General features: G+C 40.7%; 1 protein-coding gene across 22 annotated transcripts in view; it reads left to right on the top strand.

The window, feature by feature from the left end:
• FKTN (fukutin) overlaps positions 1-20,944 on the top strand; it is a 108,094-nt gene that overhangs the window by 61,600 nt on the left and 25,550 nt on the right. For 2 of the 22 annotated variants that reach the window (XM_072655369.1, XM_072655455.1), the window contains one exon: positions 6,169-8,496. The exons of 18 other annotated variants lie outside the window; for them this stretch is intronic. In XM_072655369.1, coding sequence (XP_072511470.1) covers positions 6,169-6,382 — 214 coding nt within the window. In that variant the 3' untranslated portion in view covers positions 6,383-8,496. Of the gene's footprint in view, positions 1-6,168; positions 8,497-8,780; positions 8,878-20,944 lie in introns of those variants that run through there. 2 more of the 22 variants (XM_072655519.1, XM_072655513.1) reach the window with 1 other exon arrangement.

Below are 20,944 nucleotides of genomic sequence, written 5' to 3'. Positions count from 1 at the left end.
CTATTTGAGCAGCTGAGGTTGGTGAAGTGAATATAGAGAATGAAGAAATATTTGGATTTTCATTTTCATAAAGAATCCTACTTTGGGCCTATGCCTTACAGCAGGCATTTCTCCACTAACCACCCTCTCTTCTATTCTCAGGAGCCAGTTTCAGAATCACATTGTTAAGCTAATGGAACCCTATTACATTAAACAGTAATAAAAGCTAAGACTGTTTAACTGTAGGTTCTGCCAAATCATTACTGTCTAGTCACTTACCTTTTAAGAAGTGACCTGTTTATTTTGCATATATTTTCATGCTTCTTAGGGGCACTTGCTAGCCAAGTGTTAACTGAAACCATTTAGCCTGGGATAAACTCAGGGTCGAGAGGAATGTGTCTCAATGAGAGTCAACAATGTGCAAAAAACTAATGTGATCTTAGACTACATTAATAGAGGCATAGTGTCCAGAAGAGGAAGATGATAGTTCTGTTACACTGTTCTGGTCAGACCTCATCTGAAGTATTGTGGTTTGGTCCTGGGCAACAACAGTTTAGGAAATACACTGTAAAACTAGACCATCCCCAGAAGAGGGGGACCAGGTGAGGGGACTGTAGACAACAGTGTGTAAATATTAGTTGAAGGAACTGGGGATGTTTGTCCTGAAAAAGAGAAGACATGTGGGACTCTAGAGGGAAGAACTAGAAACAGTAAATAGTTCTTTTGGAAAGGCATCCTTAGGTTTGATAAGTGAAAAAACTTCATAAATTATTAGCGCTGTCCTTAGCTCTGAAGGTCTTTAAGCAGATACTATATATATATAATATATATGTGTGTGTGTGTGTGTGTGTGTATCATTTATTTATTTTTAATTTTCAGCACTCATTTCCACAACATTTTGAGTTCCAAATTTTCTCCCCATCTCTCCTCCCCCCCCCAAAACACCCTGCACTGTGACTGCCCCTTCCTCCAATCTGCCCTCCCTTCTATCACACCCCTCCCTTACTTATCCCCATCTTCTCTCTTTTCTTGTGGGGCAAGATGGATTTCTATACTCCATTACCTATATTTCTTACTTTCCAGTTGCATGCAAAAACAATTCTCAACATTCATTCCTAAAACTTGGAGTTCCAACTTCTCTCCCTTCCTCCCCCCCCCCATCCCCACTGAGAAGGCAAGCAATTCAATACAGGCTATAGATGTGTAGTTTTGCTAAAGATTTCCATAATAGTCATATTGTGAAAGACTAACTATATTTATTTTCCTCCATCTTATCCTGCCCCATTTATTCTGTTCTCTCTTTAGACCTTGTCCCTCCCCTAAAGTATTTACTTCACATTACTCCCTCCTCCCATTTGCCCTCCCTTCTATCATCCCCCTACTCCACTTATCCCCTTCTCCTCTACTTTCCTGTAGCGTAAGATAGATTTTCATACCAAATTGAGTGCTCATGTTATTCCCTCCTTAAGCCCAGTGTGATGAGAGTAAGCTTCATTTTTTCCCTCACCTCCCCCCTTTTTTCCTCCATTGAAAGTTTTTCATGCCTGTTTTATGAGATAATTTGCCCCATTCCATTTCTCCCTTTCTCCTCCCAATATATTCCTCTCTCACCCCTTAATTTTATTTTAGATATCCTTCCTTCCTATTCAACTCACCCTGTGCCCTCCGTCTTTGTGTGCATGTATAAAAAACTACCCAAACACTGAGAAAAGTTTCAAGAGTTACAAACATCATTCCATGTAGGAATGTAAACAGTTCACCTTTAGAAAGTCCCTTATGACTTCTATTTGCTGTTCACCTTTTCATGCTTCTCTTGATTCTTGTGTTTGAAAGTCAAATTTTCTATTCAGCTTTGGTCTTTTCATTAAGAATGCTTGAAAGTCCTTTATTTCATTGAATGACATTTTTTTCCCCTGAAGGATTACACTCAGTTTTGCTGGGTAGGTGATTCTTGGTTTTAATCCTAGTTCATTTGACTTCTGGAATATCATATTCCAAGCCCTTCTATCCCTTAATGTAGAAGCTGCTAGATCTTGTGTTATCCTGATTGGATTTCCACAGTACTCGAATTGGAGACATATGTAGGGATTTCAGAGTCTTTCATTGATTCTGCTCTAAAGGTGTGATAATAGACACCTAAGAAGAGCGTATATAAAAAGAGAAAAAATGGACTGCCAAAATCTGAAGTGATGGTTGATGCTTTGGTTGCATATCTCTAATGGTGTCCTTTATGCTCTTTCTCCTGTGCAATTTCTCCTTGTAACATGCTCTGATCTACTCTCTCCCACCGTGCTCCTCTTGATCACTTTTGATGATCCATATTTTAATTGTTCAGAGTCTGTGATATTTCTTGACTCCTAGCCATCATCAGAGTACTGTAGATGTTGTAAAAAGGCAATCTTTTCTCTCAGAGAGAAGCCTGCAATCATTTAAAAGCACTCAGCAGTTTCTCAGAGGCAATCAGTACACTCTTTTCAGTCAGTAGTGTTTGTCTAAGTTCTACATACTGATAAAATATGAATTGTCTGTACAACTGTATAATATAACCTTGACAATAGAAAGTTTTCATCCACCATTTTTTCTCCCGTGTGGATAGGTAGATTGGTATTTTAAGAAGAGATAGCTGGTCCTCATCACCTCATTCCTGGACTGTTGACTGTTGTAATATGTTGCTTGCTGATTGGTCTCCCTACCACGTGTCTTCCCACTTCAGTCCATCTTCTACTCATTGGTCAAATTAGTCTTCTTGAAGTGCAGATGTGAGCATGTCACCTTCCAGCCCTGACCCGTGAGTCAGTGAGTTGCTCTAATCATAGTCGTCCTGTCTGCTGGTTTGTTCACTGCTCCATGCAGATGTGATCCAGCTCTCTCTTGTCCTTAAAAACCCCTCCTTTGGCTCTTACCATCCCTCAAGTTGTCGTTCTGCATCTGCTTTACCTTTCAGAGCCAAAGTCCTTGAAAAAGCTGCCTTCTCTCCACTTCTCACTCATGTCTGAACTCTTCAGTTTGGCAGCCTCCTTCACTGCGCAGCTGAAACTGCTCTCTAAAATTACCAGTGATCTTTTCATTGCCCAATCTGGGCATCTGTTTTCATTCTTCATCTTTCTTGTTTGCAATGATTGACATTGTTGACCAACTTCTCTTGAGTATTGTCCTCTCTGTGGGTTTTTTTGTGAAGCGACTTTCTCTTGGTTCTTGTCTTAGCTGTCTGCTTGCTCCTCAGTCCCCTTTGCTGGATCATTATCCAGATCATGTGCCTTGACTGTGGGTATACCTCCAGGCCCTGCCCCTTTCCCTTTTCCTGTCTCTCTCTCTCTCTCTCTCTCTCTCTCTCTCTCTCTCTCTCTCTCTCTCTCTCTCTCTCTCTCTCTCCCTCTCCCTCCCCCTCTCCACCCCCTCTCTCTTCCCCCCCCCTCCCTCCCCCCCAGTATCTATATGCAGGTGAATCCCATATCTTAATATCTACCTTTAGTCTTTCCCCAAGCTCAAATCTTGCATCACCAACCATATGGTGCACATTTCAAACTGTATATTCTATAGGCATCTCAAACTCGTTGTGTCCAGAACTGAAGTCATTATCTTTCCCTGTAAGGTCACCTCTCTTTCAGAATTTCCTGTTTCTTTTGAGGAAACTGCTATTTTTCCATTTATCCAGGTTCACAGCCTCAACTCTTTACTTTCTTCCCACATATCCAATCAGACACCAAGTCTTGTTGCATTTACCTCCATATTATCCCTTATATCTGTTGCCTTTAATCTATTTGCCCAACCACCTTGATTCAGAACTTTATTGCCTCCTGTATGAACTATTGTCCCTGATTGGTTTCTCTCCGTCATGTCTTTCTAATTCGTTCTCTTATTCTCTTATGTACCTGCCATAGTAATATTCACAAAGCACAGATCTGACCTTGCCATTCTACTGCTTAGTAACCTCCAGTAGATCTCTATTACTTCTAGGGTCAAATACAAACTCCTCTTCTTGGCATTTAAACCACATTCAGATGATTTTTTCAGCCTCATTACTTGTTACTCCCTGTGACCTCTGCAGTGGGGTAGATACATTGGCCTTGCTGTTTCCTAAACATGGCGTGATATTCCTCCTAACTGCATGCTTTTTCACTGGCTATTTCCCATGCTTTCCTTCACCTCTATTTTTTGGGATCCCTAGTGTCTTTCAAGGTTTAGAGCATATACCACCTCCTACAGGAAGCCTTTCCTGATCCCCATAGTTGTAAATGCTCTCTCCTTCCTCAAACTGTCACATGTATTTACCTGTCTGTGTACATTGTATTCGTCCAATTGACTGTGAGCTCCTTGAGGGCAAAGACTTTTTTATTTGCATCTAGAGCATTTAGCATAGAGCCTCAAGTATGGTAGATGTTTAATAAATGCTTGTTGGATTAAATTGGATCCACCCTTCCAAGTAACAGTAATGATTCCATTTTAATGATTAGTTTGCCTTTCTGTCTCTGCTAAGGAGTCCATATTTTCCATTTGCTGAATGTCATTGAATTTTTAGGAGAAAAACAGATTATCAAAAATTTCTGTAAAGAATAAAATTTTGAGCTGGGTTTTCTTTAATATATTTTCAGAAATTGTTCATCAGCTTTAAAAACTGACATTTTTTTATTCATAAATTCCTTGTTTCTCAAGAGGCTGCATTTATTCCATTGTACTGGGTCAGTTGTTTTGTGAGGTTTTGGAGGCTATCACAGAAAATGAGGAATTCAGGATTCTCCTCATCTCAACTTAGTAGTGTCAGTGGGATGGGATGGGATGGAACAGGTGGACGTTCTCCTGACAAACAAAATGAATCATGCCATTAATGTGAGTGCGCAGAGCAGCCCTGGGAGCAGCAAAGGTGACTCAGTGCCTATCTTATTCCAGAGCAGCAGCTGTGTGGTGTGGTTTCTCATTCTCAGGGCCCAGCTGGGCTTATCCATTAGCCATATGCACCAACAAGGAAAGGATCTCATTGCCTTCTTGAGAACACTTGAACGCTCTCATTACCGTGTTTGACTTGATGTTCATTTGGGTCAGGAGGGGTGTTGGCTAGGAGCCAGTGTTTCTTTGGTGGAGATGCTGAAATGCTTAGCTCTGTCTCATCTCTATGATATTACATTTTGATGTCTGTTTTTATTTTCCTGTTGCCCAAAGGAAAAAAATCCACCATAGTTTTTTTTTAAAGCCTTCTAACCTTGTGCAGCTAAGTGACTCTGGATAAATCATTGGACCTGGAGTCAGAAGACATTTCACATTTGAGCTTGAACACATTATCTGTGTGACCCTGGGCAAGTCACTTAACCTCTCTTTGTCTAAATCCACTGGAGAAGGAAATAGCAAATCATGCTAGTATCTTGCCAAGAAAATTTCATGGACAGCATGGGTCCAAAGGGTCATGAAGAATCAAACATGACTGAACAACACCTTGTGCTATTACTGCTCTAGTACCATTAGTGAAAATCACTTAAATCAAATTAAAGGGAGGCATTTCTCAGAAACCATATGCAAGTTACAGCCTTTCACTGAATTATTAAAATATGGCTTTTAAATGGTTTTTTTAAATACATAAATTTACATGGCCCATGGCAGTTTTCAGAAATATACCTGCTCCAAGAACTTTTAAAAGTTGCCCTTTCAGTGAAATAGTTTACTGAAGTCGCACCAGAAATGGGGGCAGTTCATTTCGTTTTAATGAACACTTGTCTGGAATAAAATAATGATCTTGTCTGGAATAAAAGTCATCTACAGCTATTTAGAGGAAAGTTGTAACGTTAGAAGCTGCGCGTACCATTTACCCAAGTATTAGATTCAATTCAACACGTTTGTTAAGTGCCTGTGACTGCTGGCAAGGCATAGTGCTGGACTGGTATCAGAGCTGCAAAGGTAAAAGCAAATAGACCCTGCACTGGGAGTGGAGGTGCATCTGAGGCATGATACTTCAGGAAAATAAACAAAATGGTTAACTTTTGGAATCAGACTTGCTCTAAATTATAGAATTCCTAAGTTGAGATTGAAAGAAAACATGAGTTGATCTACATAAATTAAATATACTTGAGTATTACTTAGATTGAGCTATTAACCATTTAAAATTTTTTGGCATACAGGTAAGAAAAACTTGCATTTCCACTCTTGAAATTTAATATCTGAAAAATTACTGTTTCCTCCTTTACCCCTGTTTTGTCGCAGATACCTGTTTCCTAAATTTACACTGTGTTGGGCTGAATTTGTAGAAATAAAAGTCCGTGTGCCCTGTGAAACTGTCAGCTATATTGAAGCCAACTATGGCAAGACCTGGATGATTCCTGTGAAGACCTGGGACTGGAAGAGCTCCCCACCTAATGTGCAGCCCAATGGGATCTGGCCTGTTGCTGAATGGGATGATGTCATTCAGCTGTACTAAGCCATTGAACTTACTGAACAAGATGTTTCTCCTTGTCCAAGGAAGTTGTTAAATTTAGTATTTTTACGTTATAAAGATTACTGGGTTTTTGTCAAATGTTCTTTCTTAAATGGAAGGAGAAAAATAACAAGTTTAGGTAAACAACAGTATTTTTGAAGCACCATAGATTGCTAGCTAACCAGCTGATTTGGAGTCTATTTCTGATCATCTTATTAGATGTCTTTAAGACAAGGATCAGGGATAGTGATCAGGAAGTCCAAGTTTTTAGGTGTTCTAAGAAAGTAATACGCATTGAGCAGCTGTATCTCAGGAGCAGTGTAGTATGAGAGCTATTCTGACTCTAAGAGAAACTAAGAGCTTGTTCCTCGCCTCATAGATTGGGCAGCTTCATAGATGTCTAACCCCGTGTTGTTAAAATTTTAGGTGCTTCTGTGGTATCGGGCTATCACCCTCTCTGTTCCCCAACTCTTTAGCTACAAGATAAAAAGGTGATCAGATCAGTGGCCTTGACTGAAAAGAGGAATGTGTTATCCACAGAGCCCAGTTTCCTTAGTTTACTCTCTTAACTTTCTAAATGAAGGAAACGTAAGAACTGTTATTTATATATTTTTAAAAACTATAATCAGTCCAGTGCTGATAATTCTCAAAAACACCTTTAAATTTTTAAGTACACTTTTCCTTTTGACTCTGTTTCTTGTAATTCTGAAGTACAGTTCAGTTAAAATTGAATGAGTGGATTCATCTACTACTACTTCAGTCCTTTTCTCTTCCATCTTTTAATTTAGCAGTTTTCTAGCTTTCAGTTAAGATCTCTGGTTTCTTATCATATTTCACAATTCCCTTCCCTCTTAACCATTTTTAAGTGGTTTTCTGTTTATCTGAGGAACCTGCCCCTTTTCTGCCAGTCGTCTGGATGTTCAGGTCCCAGCTTCCCCTCATTCATTGTGATTCCTTGTGATGACTTCACAGATGTCTGTCTCACTGAATCCCTCATGTTCCTGAAGTTAACTCTCCTGATCTAGACCCATCCTTAGCCACAGTCAGACATAGTGGGAGGTCTGGATAGCAGAGGTGCTCTGTACCTATGTTGTTTTAATGATCTAGATGTGTTTGTTGGTAATACTGGTTTTTAAATCCCTCATCTGCGCCAGTTTTGTCAGTGCAAGGAGTGGAAATTTGATTATATTAGTTCCAGCTTGTGTCCTCAAACCAGTTTTTACATTCCTCATATTAACTTCATGTCCTCACCCTTGCCTTCCTCACAGATAACTGGCAGGTGTGTAAGAAACAGGAGAAGAAGCAGAGAAAGAGAGGAAGATTTCCCCTTTCCCTTTCTCCTCCTCCCTCATCTATCCAGTTTTACCTAGACAAACAGAGGGCCAGGCAGACCCTTTCAGCATGTGGCTGAAATCTCAGTTTAACAGGATTTCCCTGAGTAAGTCAGAAACAGTAATTCAGCCGGTAATGCTTTTGACCGAGGACCAGCCACAACTGGAAAGCATGGCTTTTTAGGGGGTGGCTTGTTTCTTCTTTGCTCATATCTATTTTTTGGACTTTTTGTTAAGATTGTCCTCTCTTCATGAAATGTAGATTGATCAGATTACCTTAGTTGATAGCTAGTTTTGTAACTGCTTTCATGAGTGGTAAAAACTTTCTAATTTCTAATAATAAAGAATTTATAGTCTTACCTTAAAAAGGGGGCGGGGGGGGCTTTATACTCTCCATATGACTAATTCCGAGGCTGGTTAATATTTAATTATATTTTCATTTTCTGACATCCCTACAACCAAAAGATAACAGTTCTAGCCATGCAGTGAAATACCCTTCTGTCACGTAGGTGGCCCAGTATTTCACTAATAGAACTAGATGAAAAGTGAAGTGTTTAAATACGGACACACATATTTATATATTTAGAATAAAGTAGAGTTTTTAACTGTGTACAGAGTTCAGTGTTTATTTACTAATTTCATTTTGTCACAGTCTGTGGATATTCTACTGTATTAATGAAATTGATGTTTATTTCTACTGAAAACATTTATCATATTGTGGTTTTGGACAGAATTTTAATATATGTTGTGTTGGATGATGAATAAAACTTTTCCAATGTCTTTAAACTTTTAGACGTTTTATGTTTTGCTATTTCATAATTAAATCTTGTTGAAAACAAGCATGTTTGACAACTAAAAAGTCCCAGGGAGATGGCGACAGTTAACATTCAAAATAAATACTAATTAGGGCATAAGGCTGGGTGCTGAAGAAGCAGCTCTCATTACTGTGATTTTTTGATATTATAGTACTTTAAGTGTTACAAGCTGTTACATCCATTGTCTTATTTGAGCCTTATGCAGCAGATAGTTTAGATATCATTATCCCCTTTTACAGATCAGGAAGTTGAGGCACAGTGCACTTAAGTGATTTGCCCAGGGCCATCCGAGTAGTAAGGAGCCAACCAGAGTTTGATCCAGCGTCCTTTACATCGTACCGCAGCTTCCTGAGTAAGTGTTACTTTTCAGGACTTCACAAACAATATGAATCAGCATTAAGTGTTGCTCTTGCTGCCAGTGGAAATTCTTAACCAAACTGTTTAGTGCAACCCTTTTTCATGTGTCCACTTGAGAAAGGACGAACTGTATGGAAAAGAACTCATTCCTATGACTTGGCTATTAACAAAAAATGTCTATGAGAGGCAACTGTGGGTGTAATGGAAGGGGCCTCTGATGGGCCTGGCATTAGATGACCTCATTTCAAACCCAGGGTCTTGTACTTATTACCTCTATGACCTCTTGGGCCTCAGTTTCCTCAGTTGTAAAGAGAAGGGGGGAGTGGCTGCAATAGATGTTACTTAGCTTTTATTTTGAAGAGGACCAGTGACATCTTGTAAATTGTAAATTGAGTGGGACACAATGACACTTGTGTGTTAGTTGGATTTAAGTGGGGCAGAGTTGCACAGAGTTGTCAGCCTCACCCTCTCTTCCAGAGTCATCCAAGTCCAGTGGCAGGAAAAAGTCAGAACATCTGGCGATGGCCCCCAGATGCAATGAATAACCAAGCTCTAAGCACTTCACAGTTCCTGCTGCAGCCACCTTCATAGCCTCTGGATCAAACTGTTATCATCTGCCCTTTCTGCCAGGGGAAGTCTTTCCATGTGTGGGTAGATATCCCTACCTCACTGACAGGTCTGAGTCCTGTTAGTTACTCCCAACCTGATTTATCCCATTTGCTGAAATAGTTTTACCATGTGGCCACTGCTCATGCTACTGCTTTTTGGAACCGCAGGTGAGACAGTCACTTCAACAATCACTTCCCGATCTAAATCTTAATGCTACCATGCAAACAGGTCAGATAACCATTACAGCAAAAGTACGTGTATGAAATCCCTCTAAGCCCCAACTTGGCCTGTTTACTTTAAGCAATGCTAGATTACAAAATTCTAAGAAAAAAATGTTCAAATTTTTTATATAATCACATTTAGGTTGCAAAAGAATAAAAACCCTTTCTGCCTTTTAGAGTATTTCTGACTTGCTATTTCTTCTGAGAAGGGTTTTTAAGTCTTGAACTTTAGAACTTATGCTGTGTTATGGTCTGGTTGTATTTAAGAAAAAATGTGAGAATCAGTGTGGTGTCATAGAAAGAGTGTTGGCCTTGAGAAAAAACCTGGGCTAGCTTTTTGACAATTCACTTAATCTCCGAGCTGCAATTTCCTTATCTGTAAAATTAGGATTATAACAACCCTACCTTCATTTTAGGGGTCCTTAGGCACTTTGTAAAGAAATATGAGGGTTGTTTTGTGTTGGTTTTTTTTTCTTTTAAATAAAAGTGCTTTTGCCTGACAGTGTGTCAGGCCACTCATCACCTTTCAGTTCGGAGATCATAAGTTATGTAGACTCTATTGTGTCATAGGATTTTTGTAAATTTGTCCTTAAGCCTTTGACGTCCCTAAAGCAATTTTTTTTCCATTAGTTTCTTTGATTCCGTAGGATTTTCTAAGCACCATGTCATCAGCATATAGAGATAGTTTTATTTCCTCTTTGTTTACCTTTACACCTTTAATTTCTTTCTTTTATTTTATGGCTATTATTAGCATTTCTATAATAGTCATCCTTGCTTTACTCCACTATGTATTAGCAAAGTTTGCTTTTGGCCTTAACTCTTAACAGCATCTTCGAAAAGTATATTAGGAACCTCTGGACCCAGATGGCTCAGAAGGAGAAAATGAGGCTGTTGACCTTGCACAGCCCTCCCTCACTCAAATCAAGGTCAACTGCAAGTCATGTCATCATCCTGATGTCATGGTCCTCTTGGAGAATGAAGGACAAACACAACAACCACAGCCTTTATGCTCATTTTTAGAAAGGGAAAAATTACACCCATAATTTGCATAGAGGAAGAAGTGGTACGGCGGAGCTCCTTTCCATGAAACTCCAAAAAGATCTAGGAAATACACCAGATGGAATCCTAATGGGGGAATCCTGAAAAAGTCACAGTGAATCCTATGACTAGCCCAGTTTGGCATTGGGAGACAGAGAGGTCTGCGGGCACGGGGGTGGGGGCCTGGGCCAGAACATGCTAGGAACAGCTGCTTTGCACCCCAGGACCTAGGAAGAAACTGCATTAGGAGAAGAGGAGGTCCCAGACTTATAACAGAGTTCTACCACACCTATGACACTTCACTGGAGATAAAGGTGAACTCGAAGCTTTGTCACCCACTATCCATTCTAGGTCACAGAAGAGGGTAGACTGAAAGAGGACCTGCGTATCGGTGACATCCTGGGTAGGAGGGCTCTGGACATACGGATAAAGGAAGTTTGAGAGCCGGAAGCCAGTAGCAGCATTGTGGCTCAGACCCTTGGTCCTCAGCAGGGAGAAGTAAGAGAAGGCTGGGAGAGGAGAAGGTGCATTTTGCCACATTATAACAAATGAAATATTAAAAAAGGAAGAAAGAGATAGAGGTAGGAACAAAGTGTTAGTCCTAGAATTCTTCATTATGTGGATTCCCCATAACATGGTTCCTCTTTATTCTCAAAGTTATTTTAACATTTTCTGGTAGGACTCAGGATACAATAGAGATACGTGCTACGAAGGCCATGCTGAGGATCTTTTTTTTTAAAGGATGGAGTCAAATGCAGCTGGGTAACTTTATCCTGAAATTCCTTTAAACTAAAATCAGCTCTTCCAATTCAAAAGCCTCTGAATCACTGACTAGTAAGTTATTGTGGTTGGTGCTGAGGATGCATGTCCTACATCCCCACCTGCCTGCCTGGCACCAGCTCCCTGCTGGACATTTCAGTCCAAATGACCTATTATTATCAAATGCACAAGATTCAAAATGAAACTTTTTTTCCTCCCCTGCTCAAAAACATCAGTCACCTGTTATTGTCATTAGAATAAAGTACAAACTCCTCTGATTGGGCCCTTCTGTTTAGGCTCCAGCCTATCTGTGAAAGATTTCCTATTATGCTTTCTCACATACTGTGTTTCATACAAACTGGCCCACACACTGCTCCCTTTAATGATATCCCATAGTTTGGGATGCCTTCCTTCCTCACCTCTGGCTCTTGGGATCCCTACTTTAATTCACTTCAAAGCTCAGGTTGAGTTCTGTCTCCTTCAAGAGACTTCTTCATTCCTCCAGTTTTTAGTCCTTTCCCATCCCACATAATTTTTAATACTTATTTGCATATGTATATGTGTGTATGTACATATACATACACATACATATGTATATATACACGCACACATACATACATATATCACTTATTTGACAAGTATTTTTTAAACACCGGTTATGTGCCAGTTGCTGTGGTCTTAGGGATATAAATAGAAAAGTGGAAGTCTCTGCCTTACGTTGGCGGGGGGAGAGATGCTGCAGACACATGTTCACAGATAGATATAGGACATTTCCAATATGAATACACAGTAATTTGAATGGGACACTAATAACTTGGGGAGTCAGTTGGACATCCTCTGTGAGAAGTAATTTCCTGGAGATTAGGGATTCTTGTTTTTTTCTATCTCTAGCACCTAGTTCAGTACTTTGTACATTGTAGGTACTTAATAAATGTGGCACTTTGTACTATTGATGAACCATTCAAGCAAAACAACCTAAAAAAAGTTCAAAGGTCTTTTCTCTAAATGAAAATAAATATTATTTGATATGTATATTATATTTATATGTGTGTACATATACACATTAATTTTTTTACATATGTGTGTTTATAATATATATGTCTCTGTTTACACGTACATAACTGGTTCTGCTCACAGACCTTCCTTCTACTTATGCCTGTGCTAAACACTGGGTTGGCTTTTTTATCTTGGCAGGAATACTCCTCTGGCTCTTAATCTTCCACAACAGAAGAATTACTTTTCCTCTCTCACATCAGAATTAAAAATAATTTTTTGTTTCTCTATTTTATTTTATATTGTGACCTTTTATATTAGAGTCATTTATCCTTTTGGAGCTTATCATGGTACCTGGTATGAGATGCTGATCCAAACCTATTTTTTTCCACACTGTGGTCGTTTTCTCAGCAGTTTTTGTCAACGAGTGAGTCCTTACCTCAGTAGCTGAAGTCTTCGGGCTTACCAAACACTAGACCACAAGTCATTGTTGTAGAATACCTAGTGTCTTCCGCTGATTGTTCATTTTTCTAAGCAGTACTAGGTTATTTTGGTGACTGCTGCTTTGTAGTAGGATCTGGTAGTCCTAGAGCCCCTTCCCTCCTATTTTTCCTCCTTTTATTTCCCCTAAGATTCTTACCCCTTTGTTTCCCCAGATGAATTTCACTATTTCTTTTTCTAGTTCTATAAAATAATCCTTTGGTAATTTGACTAGCATGTATGTCGCTGAATTAGTAAATTAATTTAGTCAACATTATTATTTGAATTGTATTGGTTCTGCCTCCTCATAAGAAATTAATATTCTTTGAATTATGTAGGACTGTCTTTATGTCTGTAAATAGTGTTTTGAAGTTGTATTCATGCAGATACTACTTTTTCACTGAAGGAAAAGAGAGGAAGATAGGTGGAACATGGAATAGTATTTTGAGGACAGGAGGGTTTTGGATATGTTTGTAACAAGAAGAAAAAGATTAAAGATATAGGGAGAGAATAAAGATGAGACCAGTCAATAGGGCGAAATCACAGAAAATTGGAAGGGCTCAAATGGAAGGGTTGTTAGTCTTGGCCAGAAGTTAGAACACTTCATTTTTTGGAAAAATTGATTTTGAGGCGTGGGAAGAGGGAGGATAAGTGAGCTCTCAACAGATAGGTTTTTCACTTAAGTAGGAAAACTAGTTATTTGCTTAGAGAACGGAATGGGGGCTCAAGAACAGAGAAGGTCAATGCCAGTAAAATGTTTCTTTTGAAAAGATGAGCCTTTGCCTTTTGGGAATTTTGAATCAAGTACTAAAAAAAATACTCTGCTTTTCTCTTTTTGAACTCTGAACCCAGCTAAGACTATACCATCTGTATAGTCTTCCTCAGATAACACATACTGTTGAATATGTCAATGAATAATAATCAATAAACATTTGCTAAGTGCCTTTCAAGTGCCAAACTCTGTGTTAAGCACTGAGAATGCAGACTTGAAAAAAGACAGCTCAAGAAGCTTATGATCAAATGGGGGAAGACACAACACAGGAAAGGAAGCTGAAAGCTGAAAGGGGAAGGTACTCAACCAGGAGGCAGAGGCCAAAATAGGGAAGCTAGGTGGGAAATGGGAAGGGTATCCTGAGTCCCCTCCGTAATTGGAGGTGTTGGAATTCATAGCTCCACCTTCCAGAGGGAGAGAGGGTAGTGATGAGGTATGAGTACTAAGGCTGATTTGATCTTTCAGGATTGATGTTCAGTCTTTTACAGTCCTGTCTGACTCCTTGTGATCCCATTTAGGGTTTTCTTGGCAAAAATACTAGAGTGGTTTATCATTTCCAACTCCAGCTCATTTTTACAGATGAGAGAACTGTGGTAAACAGGATTAAGTGATTTGCTCAGGGTCACACAACTGGTAAGGGTTTGAGATCAGATTTGAACTCAAGTCTTTCTGACTCCAAACCAATGCTCTATAGGTTTCCCAAAGATGAGGTTCCTGGGGGAAGTCCCAAAGTAATATAGCTAGTTGGGAAATGAGCTATGTAGAATATCTGTTCATTTGCATATTAAAACCTGGAGATAGACTTTAGATCATTTTTTAGATTAGAATTTTTGGTTGTACTTTCCTTAAATTTTGCCTTTCTTAAGTGCATTTGATCTTTCCTGTGTGAATGGACAGACAGAAGACCTGCATTCAAATTCCAGCTGTCCTACTATTATTGTGACTTTAGCTAAATCATTTAAGTTCTCTGGGTCTGTTTCCCATCTGAAAAGTGAGGGGGCTGTGCTACATGACTGAATCCTGAGTGGGCCGGATGAGCCAATGTTCATCCAGCTCCAAATCTGTGATACCATGACCTATTTTCTTCCTTCTTTACACTTTACACCTTTCTATGTGATGTTCAGGAGGAAATTCCGAGTAGTAAAAAATGTTTCTGGTATATGGTAGACAATAAGGCTTCCTTCATGGTTTTTCATCCTGATAAAGAGAAGGGTTATATTTGTTTCTGGCCTCATTTCCACCCTAAGTAGATGCCTCATGGAGCCTTCAGAAAATGCTAATTTTATTCTAGGGATAGAAAACCCAGGGATTTGGAGTGTCTCAAGGTCTGTGTCCTTGAATTGGGACTTGTAAATTGGAAAAGATGAGGGACAGGGCATCAGATACACACGAGCTCTGGGTCCTGCTCCTTGACCTCGAGATGCTCCAGCAACCAACTCTCTCATCAACCACAGCCTGGTTCCCTGACACTGACACACCTCCTATTCCATTTAGGGCATAGGATTTAGAGCTGGAAGGGAATTTGGGAGGCCTCCCCCCTACAACAGCAGGTGCTGTCTCTGGGGTAAACAGGAAGCAAAGGAGCTTTATTAGGAGCCAGAATTGGGGTGGAGAAGGTGATGAAGGCTGATAAGCCTGAGCTCCAGCACCCTATTTCACTTTATTGGGAGTGGAGGGCAATGAATTAGCTTTTGACAACTGGAACTGTTCTTATCAGTCCCAGGCAGATTGTCAGGGAGCTTTATCATCAAGACCAGTTAGTTGGATTTACCTTTTTACTGATTAGGGGAGTCTCAGGAGCCACCCAGGAATCCAGCCTGGCTCCTCTACCTTCATACTCACCAATCTCCTCTCCTTCCCCTCAGTTTTACCTTCTAAAAAGGAGTGACTCTAATTCCTAGGCTGGGAGGAAGAGTGATGAGGCTCCAGCCCTGAAGGTGCCTCCTCTTTGGTACAGTGGCTCAGTTGCCCAGTTCCCAGCAGGTTCCTCTCTTATCTCCCCTCCCCTTCTTGACCCTTTCATTGGGTGCCAGGCAAGATTTCTGAAAAGAATAGCAAACAAAAGCCACTCCAGGCACTTATGTCTACAGCTCTCAAGCGCACAGTCAACATTTGCTCTTGGGGCCCACGCTCTTCTGGTGCCCTGGCCCTGGATTCATCTCTGGAGGGGGAGAGGGATGGGTAGGCATATGCCAGAGGGAGGCCAGACAGGCCTTGTGTTCTGCAGGTCAGAGGGGAGAGATTTATTGTGTGAAAAATACCTGCTGTTCCCGTCATGCTTTTCTCTCCTCTTTCTGATATTTTCCTTTCTCCCCTGCAAGGTCTGTTTGCTTTGGAGAATGGATAGTTGATAAACATGGGAGGTTTCACAGGACACAAAAGCATGGAGGCCAAGGGAGAGGGGCTGAGGGAGGTGTATTGTCTGGTTGAGAAGCAGAAAGTCCCCTTTGGAGGGAGGAGGCAGGTGTTTGGGGTCCATGGTTTAGCTTTAGGAATAACTGGGGGTTGGGGGGGGAGAAGAAAAGGCCATGAAATTTTCAGCAAACTTGATGGGGCTTGATGGGGCAGCAGAAGCAGCTCTCAGTTTGGAGTAAGAAAATCTGGGTTTGAATCTTGACTGCCACTTACTAGCTGTGTGGCGTGTGCTCCTTCGGACCCCTTTCCTCAGCTGTAGTCTATTTTGCACCTGCTGCCCTGTCTGGTTTCCACACCATGGAACAAGATACCCTTCCCAGGATAAGCTCATATCTTCTAACCTCACCACCATGCCACTAACTCGAGCTTTGATTGGTACAACTTCTCTTAGCCTCTTTGCTCCTCTGATTGGAGGGCTGAAAGGCAGACAGTCTTTCTTTTTATTAATTGTATCCCCAAGATTTAGCATAGTACTTAATAAATGCTTATTGGATTTTCTTGGAACTGTAAAAAGAGGGTATTCGGACTCTGGGATCTCTAAAGTGAATGCTACCTATAAGTACTTTGATTTCTAATGGCTTTACTCAACCAAAATTCAATGGGGAGACAGCTGAGCTTTTTGGAAATGGGAAGGGGACCCAGATAAGCATGTGGGAGTGACCAGATTCCAGCCAAAATCCCAATTTTTGATGGGGCATCCTGCTCCTAGCACATTACTCCAGCCACAGAGATGGTGAAGAGTGGTGTGATACCTTTTGCAGACAAATATATCCCTTTTTCTGTTCCATATCTTACTCCTCCAGACCACAATGCCTTAGGGAACCTGGAATCATGTTGTAGCTGGACCATCCATAGTGAGGGCAACCTACAAATTGGAGTCACAACTCCTGGTAAGAGTCCCTAAGCTCTGACTACATGTGTGGCCTTGGGCAAGTCATTTCCCTTCCTTGGGCTTCAGTTTTCTTTAGTTCAATCAGATGGGAGGGAATAAGAATTTATATAATTCCTACTATCGCCAAGCATTATGCTAAGTGCCTTTACAAATATTATCTCATTTATCCTCACAACAGCCCTGGGAGGTAATAGGTGTGATTAGGATTCTCATTTTAAAGTTGAGGAAGATGAGGCCATGTGACAGTGTCACATGTGACAGAATATGACAGTGTCTTGCCCAGGATCACACAGCTAGTGAGTGTGAGGTGGAATTTGAACTCCGGTCTCTTCTGACTCCAGGACCAGCATCCTATCTGCATCACCAGCTGCCTGGATGACTTCTAAAGTTCCTGTTCCTTTCTGTAGTATGAGAATCAACCTAAGTCTACCTTCATGTGAAGCAAGAGACAGGCTGCTGTTTCCTGAAGCTTGGCTTTAATTATGGTATAGGTTCCAATTGCTTTAGGGAACCACTTATCATCTACCACCACCATCACCTCTTTCTTCACTTCCTCCCTTCTCTCTCTCTCTCTCTGTCTCACTCTCACTGTCTTTACTCTCTCTCTCTCCCTCCTCCTTCTCTCTCTCTGTTTCTCTCCCCTTCTCCCTCTTCCCCCCTCCCCTTTGTTTCCTTCCCATATACAACCACTTGTCAAGTCTTGCTAATTCTACATTTCTACATTCACAATCTCTCTCCTATTCATCCCTTTCTCCCTGCTGACACAATAACCACAATAACAAGTCCACCATCACCTCTCACCTAGACTATAGCAGTAGCCTCCCACTAGATGCCTTCCTTCTGGTTTATCTCTTCTCCAATCCATCCTTGACACAACCACCAAGATGATATTGCCCCCAAGCAGTAGTGACCATATCAGTTGTCATCTTGACTCAAGAATCTTCACTGGGGCCAACAAAACAAGCTCCTCAGCATGGTGTTTCAAGGTTTCTACAATCTGGCTTTCATCTTTCTTCCCAGTTTCATTGCACTTTCCTTCACAGCTCTGTTCCTGGCAAACTGGACTGCTTGCTAGTCTTTGTGCACAACTCTCTCCACAGACAAGACCCTTCATCTTTTGGCTCCCAGCATTTTCTCTGGCTGTCTCCCATGCAGAGATGTTTTCCTTTCATTCTGACTACTGACCTCCCTCCCTTCCTTCAAGTCCCAACTAAAATCCCACCTCCTAAAGAAAACCTTCCCCAACCTTTCTTAATTCCAGTGCCTTCCCTCTGTTATTTCTTATTCATCCTGTATATAGCTTGATAAATGCACACATACATATATATATATATATATACATACATTACATACACACATACATATATAGTATTACAGACAGCAAACCTCCCTCAGTCCCTCTCCCTTGGCTCCAAGATTTTGTGTCCTGTGAGGCCTCCCACGTTTATCAACTATCATTCTCCAAAGCAAACAGTCCTCTCAAGGGAAAGAGGAAAATGTCAGAAAAAGGTGAGAAAAACATCACTGGAGCATCAGATATTTTTCACACCATAGTTCTCAGTCTATATACAGGATCCATATACACACACACACAAGTCTCCTCCATTAGATGATAAGTTCCTCAAGAATAGGCACTGTCTTTTTGCCTCTTTTGGAGTCCCTGGCATATAGTAGGTGCTTAATAAATGTATATTGATTGAATAATTTGATTGAATAATTGTGCCTTTGCATAGGCTGCTCTCCAATACTGGAATGAACTCTCTCTTTAGCTTTCCTCCCTTTAGAATTCCTGATTTCCTTTAAACACAACTCAAGCATCGCATGGTGAGGCGTCATTGCTTCCAGGGAGGCTGAGGCTGGTGGGTCTCTTGAGAGCTGGAGTTCTGGCCTTTCGGGTGTTATACCAATTGAACATGTGCACTAAGTGCCCAGCATAACTATGATGAACCCCCAGAATCAGGGTCACCAGGTTCCTGCCCTGATCAGAAATGGATCAGGTCTGAGCTCTCATGCTGATGAGTTGTGGGACAAGAGAGTGAGTGGCCCCTGCAACTTCAGCCCAGGAGAGATAGGGATATATAATGTTTTAAAAAACAGAAATACACACATAAAACTCAAATGCCATTTCTTACTAGTCATGTCTTCAGTTGTTACTGCCTTCTACCTCACAAAATTACTTTGCGTTTATCAGTGTATGTGTTTTATTACCCTAAATAATGTAAGATATCTTGAAAGTAGGGAGTGCTTCTTTTTTCTTTCTTTTTTTGTATCTCTACCCCCCCATACACTTAGTCCTATACCTTTCTTATAGTAAGTACTCAGTAAATACTTGTTGATTTTGTTGAATTGAATGGAATTGGGAAAGCATTTTGTGTCTTTAGGGAACAAGGTTCAGTTAGGCTGGAGCAGAGTGTAAGTGAATTGCAGATCGGGGAAATAATAATCTGATATCAGATTATGGAGAGTTGAGTTCAAGGGAAAAAAGTTTGAATATAACTCAGTAATCGCTGGAGATTTTTAGCATGTTCAGATCTATGTAGAAGTATAGGTTGGATAGAGGCAGTGGATAAAGTGAAGATACACATCTTTAGGACTGGAAGACCAATTAGAATATACTATTAGAAATATGCTATTAGAAAGCTAGGTGGCCTAGAGTCAGGACAACCTGGGTTCAAATGTGCTTCAGACACTTATTTGCTGTGTGACCCTGGGCAAGTCACTTGACATCTGCTTCAATCTCCTCAACTATGAAATGTAAATAATAATGGTTCCAACTCCTGGAGTCATTGTGAGGATTAAATGAGATAATATTTGTAAAAGCACTTAGCACACTGTTTGATGAGTAAGAGGTTAAATTAATAATATAATAAAAATTATAATAAATAAAATAATTAATTTTTATTACATTTCCTTCTCTCCTCTCTCCCTTTTTTCTTTCTTCCTTCCTTCTTTCCTTCTACAGATGGGTAGTAAAGTAATATGGACCTATGCTAGGATGGTGGCTACAGGGATAGAGAGAAGAGCAAATATTAGCATCCCCATTTTGCAGATGAGAAAACTGAAACCCAGAGAGGTTTGTGTAAGTGACTCACCCAAGGTCACACAGTGTACTCTACCGTGGCAGCAGCAGGGAGGGAGCCCAGTGCTAGTGCGGTGGACTGACCGCGGCGATGCCAGATTGCAAAGAAGTGAGCAGATGTTATTATTAGAACGTGAGTTCCATAAGAGCAGGGACTGCCTTGTTTTTGTGTTTTTATGCCCAGAACCTGGATTGCTGCTTGGTGCATAGTAAGCATTTCATAAATAAATGCTTCTCATTCATTCATGGGACTGGTTGGAGAGGTGTTTTGGAGTTAGAATTGACAGTAAGATTGGATACAATTGGATACAATTGACAGCTGATTGGATACCAGAGGTGAGGGATGAAGAGGGTGTCAAAGATAGCACCGATGTTTAAAACAAGAGGGAGATGGGATGAATGGTACTGTCACTGATTACAAGTGAAGTTAGAAGGATGAAACGGTCTAGAGGAGAAGATCATAGACTTGGTTGGAACCTGGTAAATTTGAGATCCTGGAGGCACCTCCAGGTGGAGATGTCCTGTAGGTATTTGGAGACTGATCTGTGGGGCTTGGGAGGTAGGTCAGGGCTGGAGATATCGATTTGGAAGTCATCTGCATAGAGGTGGTAGCTGAAGTCATAGAAGTGAATGAGTTTGCCAAGGGATAGCATAGTGTGTTCTCAGGCCTTTTTAGAAACCGATGAGCCCTCCAGATATCACTAACTGGTTCAGCTTTCATTTTGGGCCTTCTTTTGGCTAATCCAGACAGATCAATTAAAAACTGCAGAGCTGGGAAACAGCCACTGGTGAAAGCTGAATCCT

The sequence above is a fragment of the Notamacropus eugenii genome, chromosome 1, assembly GCF_028372415.1.
Source record: "Notamacropus eugenii isolate mMacEug1 chromosome 1, mMacEug1.pri_v2, whole genome shotgun sequence".
In the NCBI taxonomy this organism is placed as follows: Eukaryota; Metazoa; Chordata; class Mammalia; order Diprotodontia; family Macropodidae; genus Notamacropus; species Notamacropus eugenii.
This window is presented reverse-complemented; position numbering and strand designations above follow the sequence as displayed.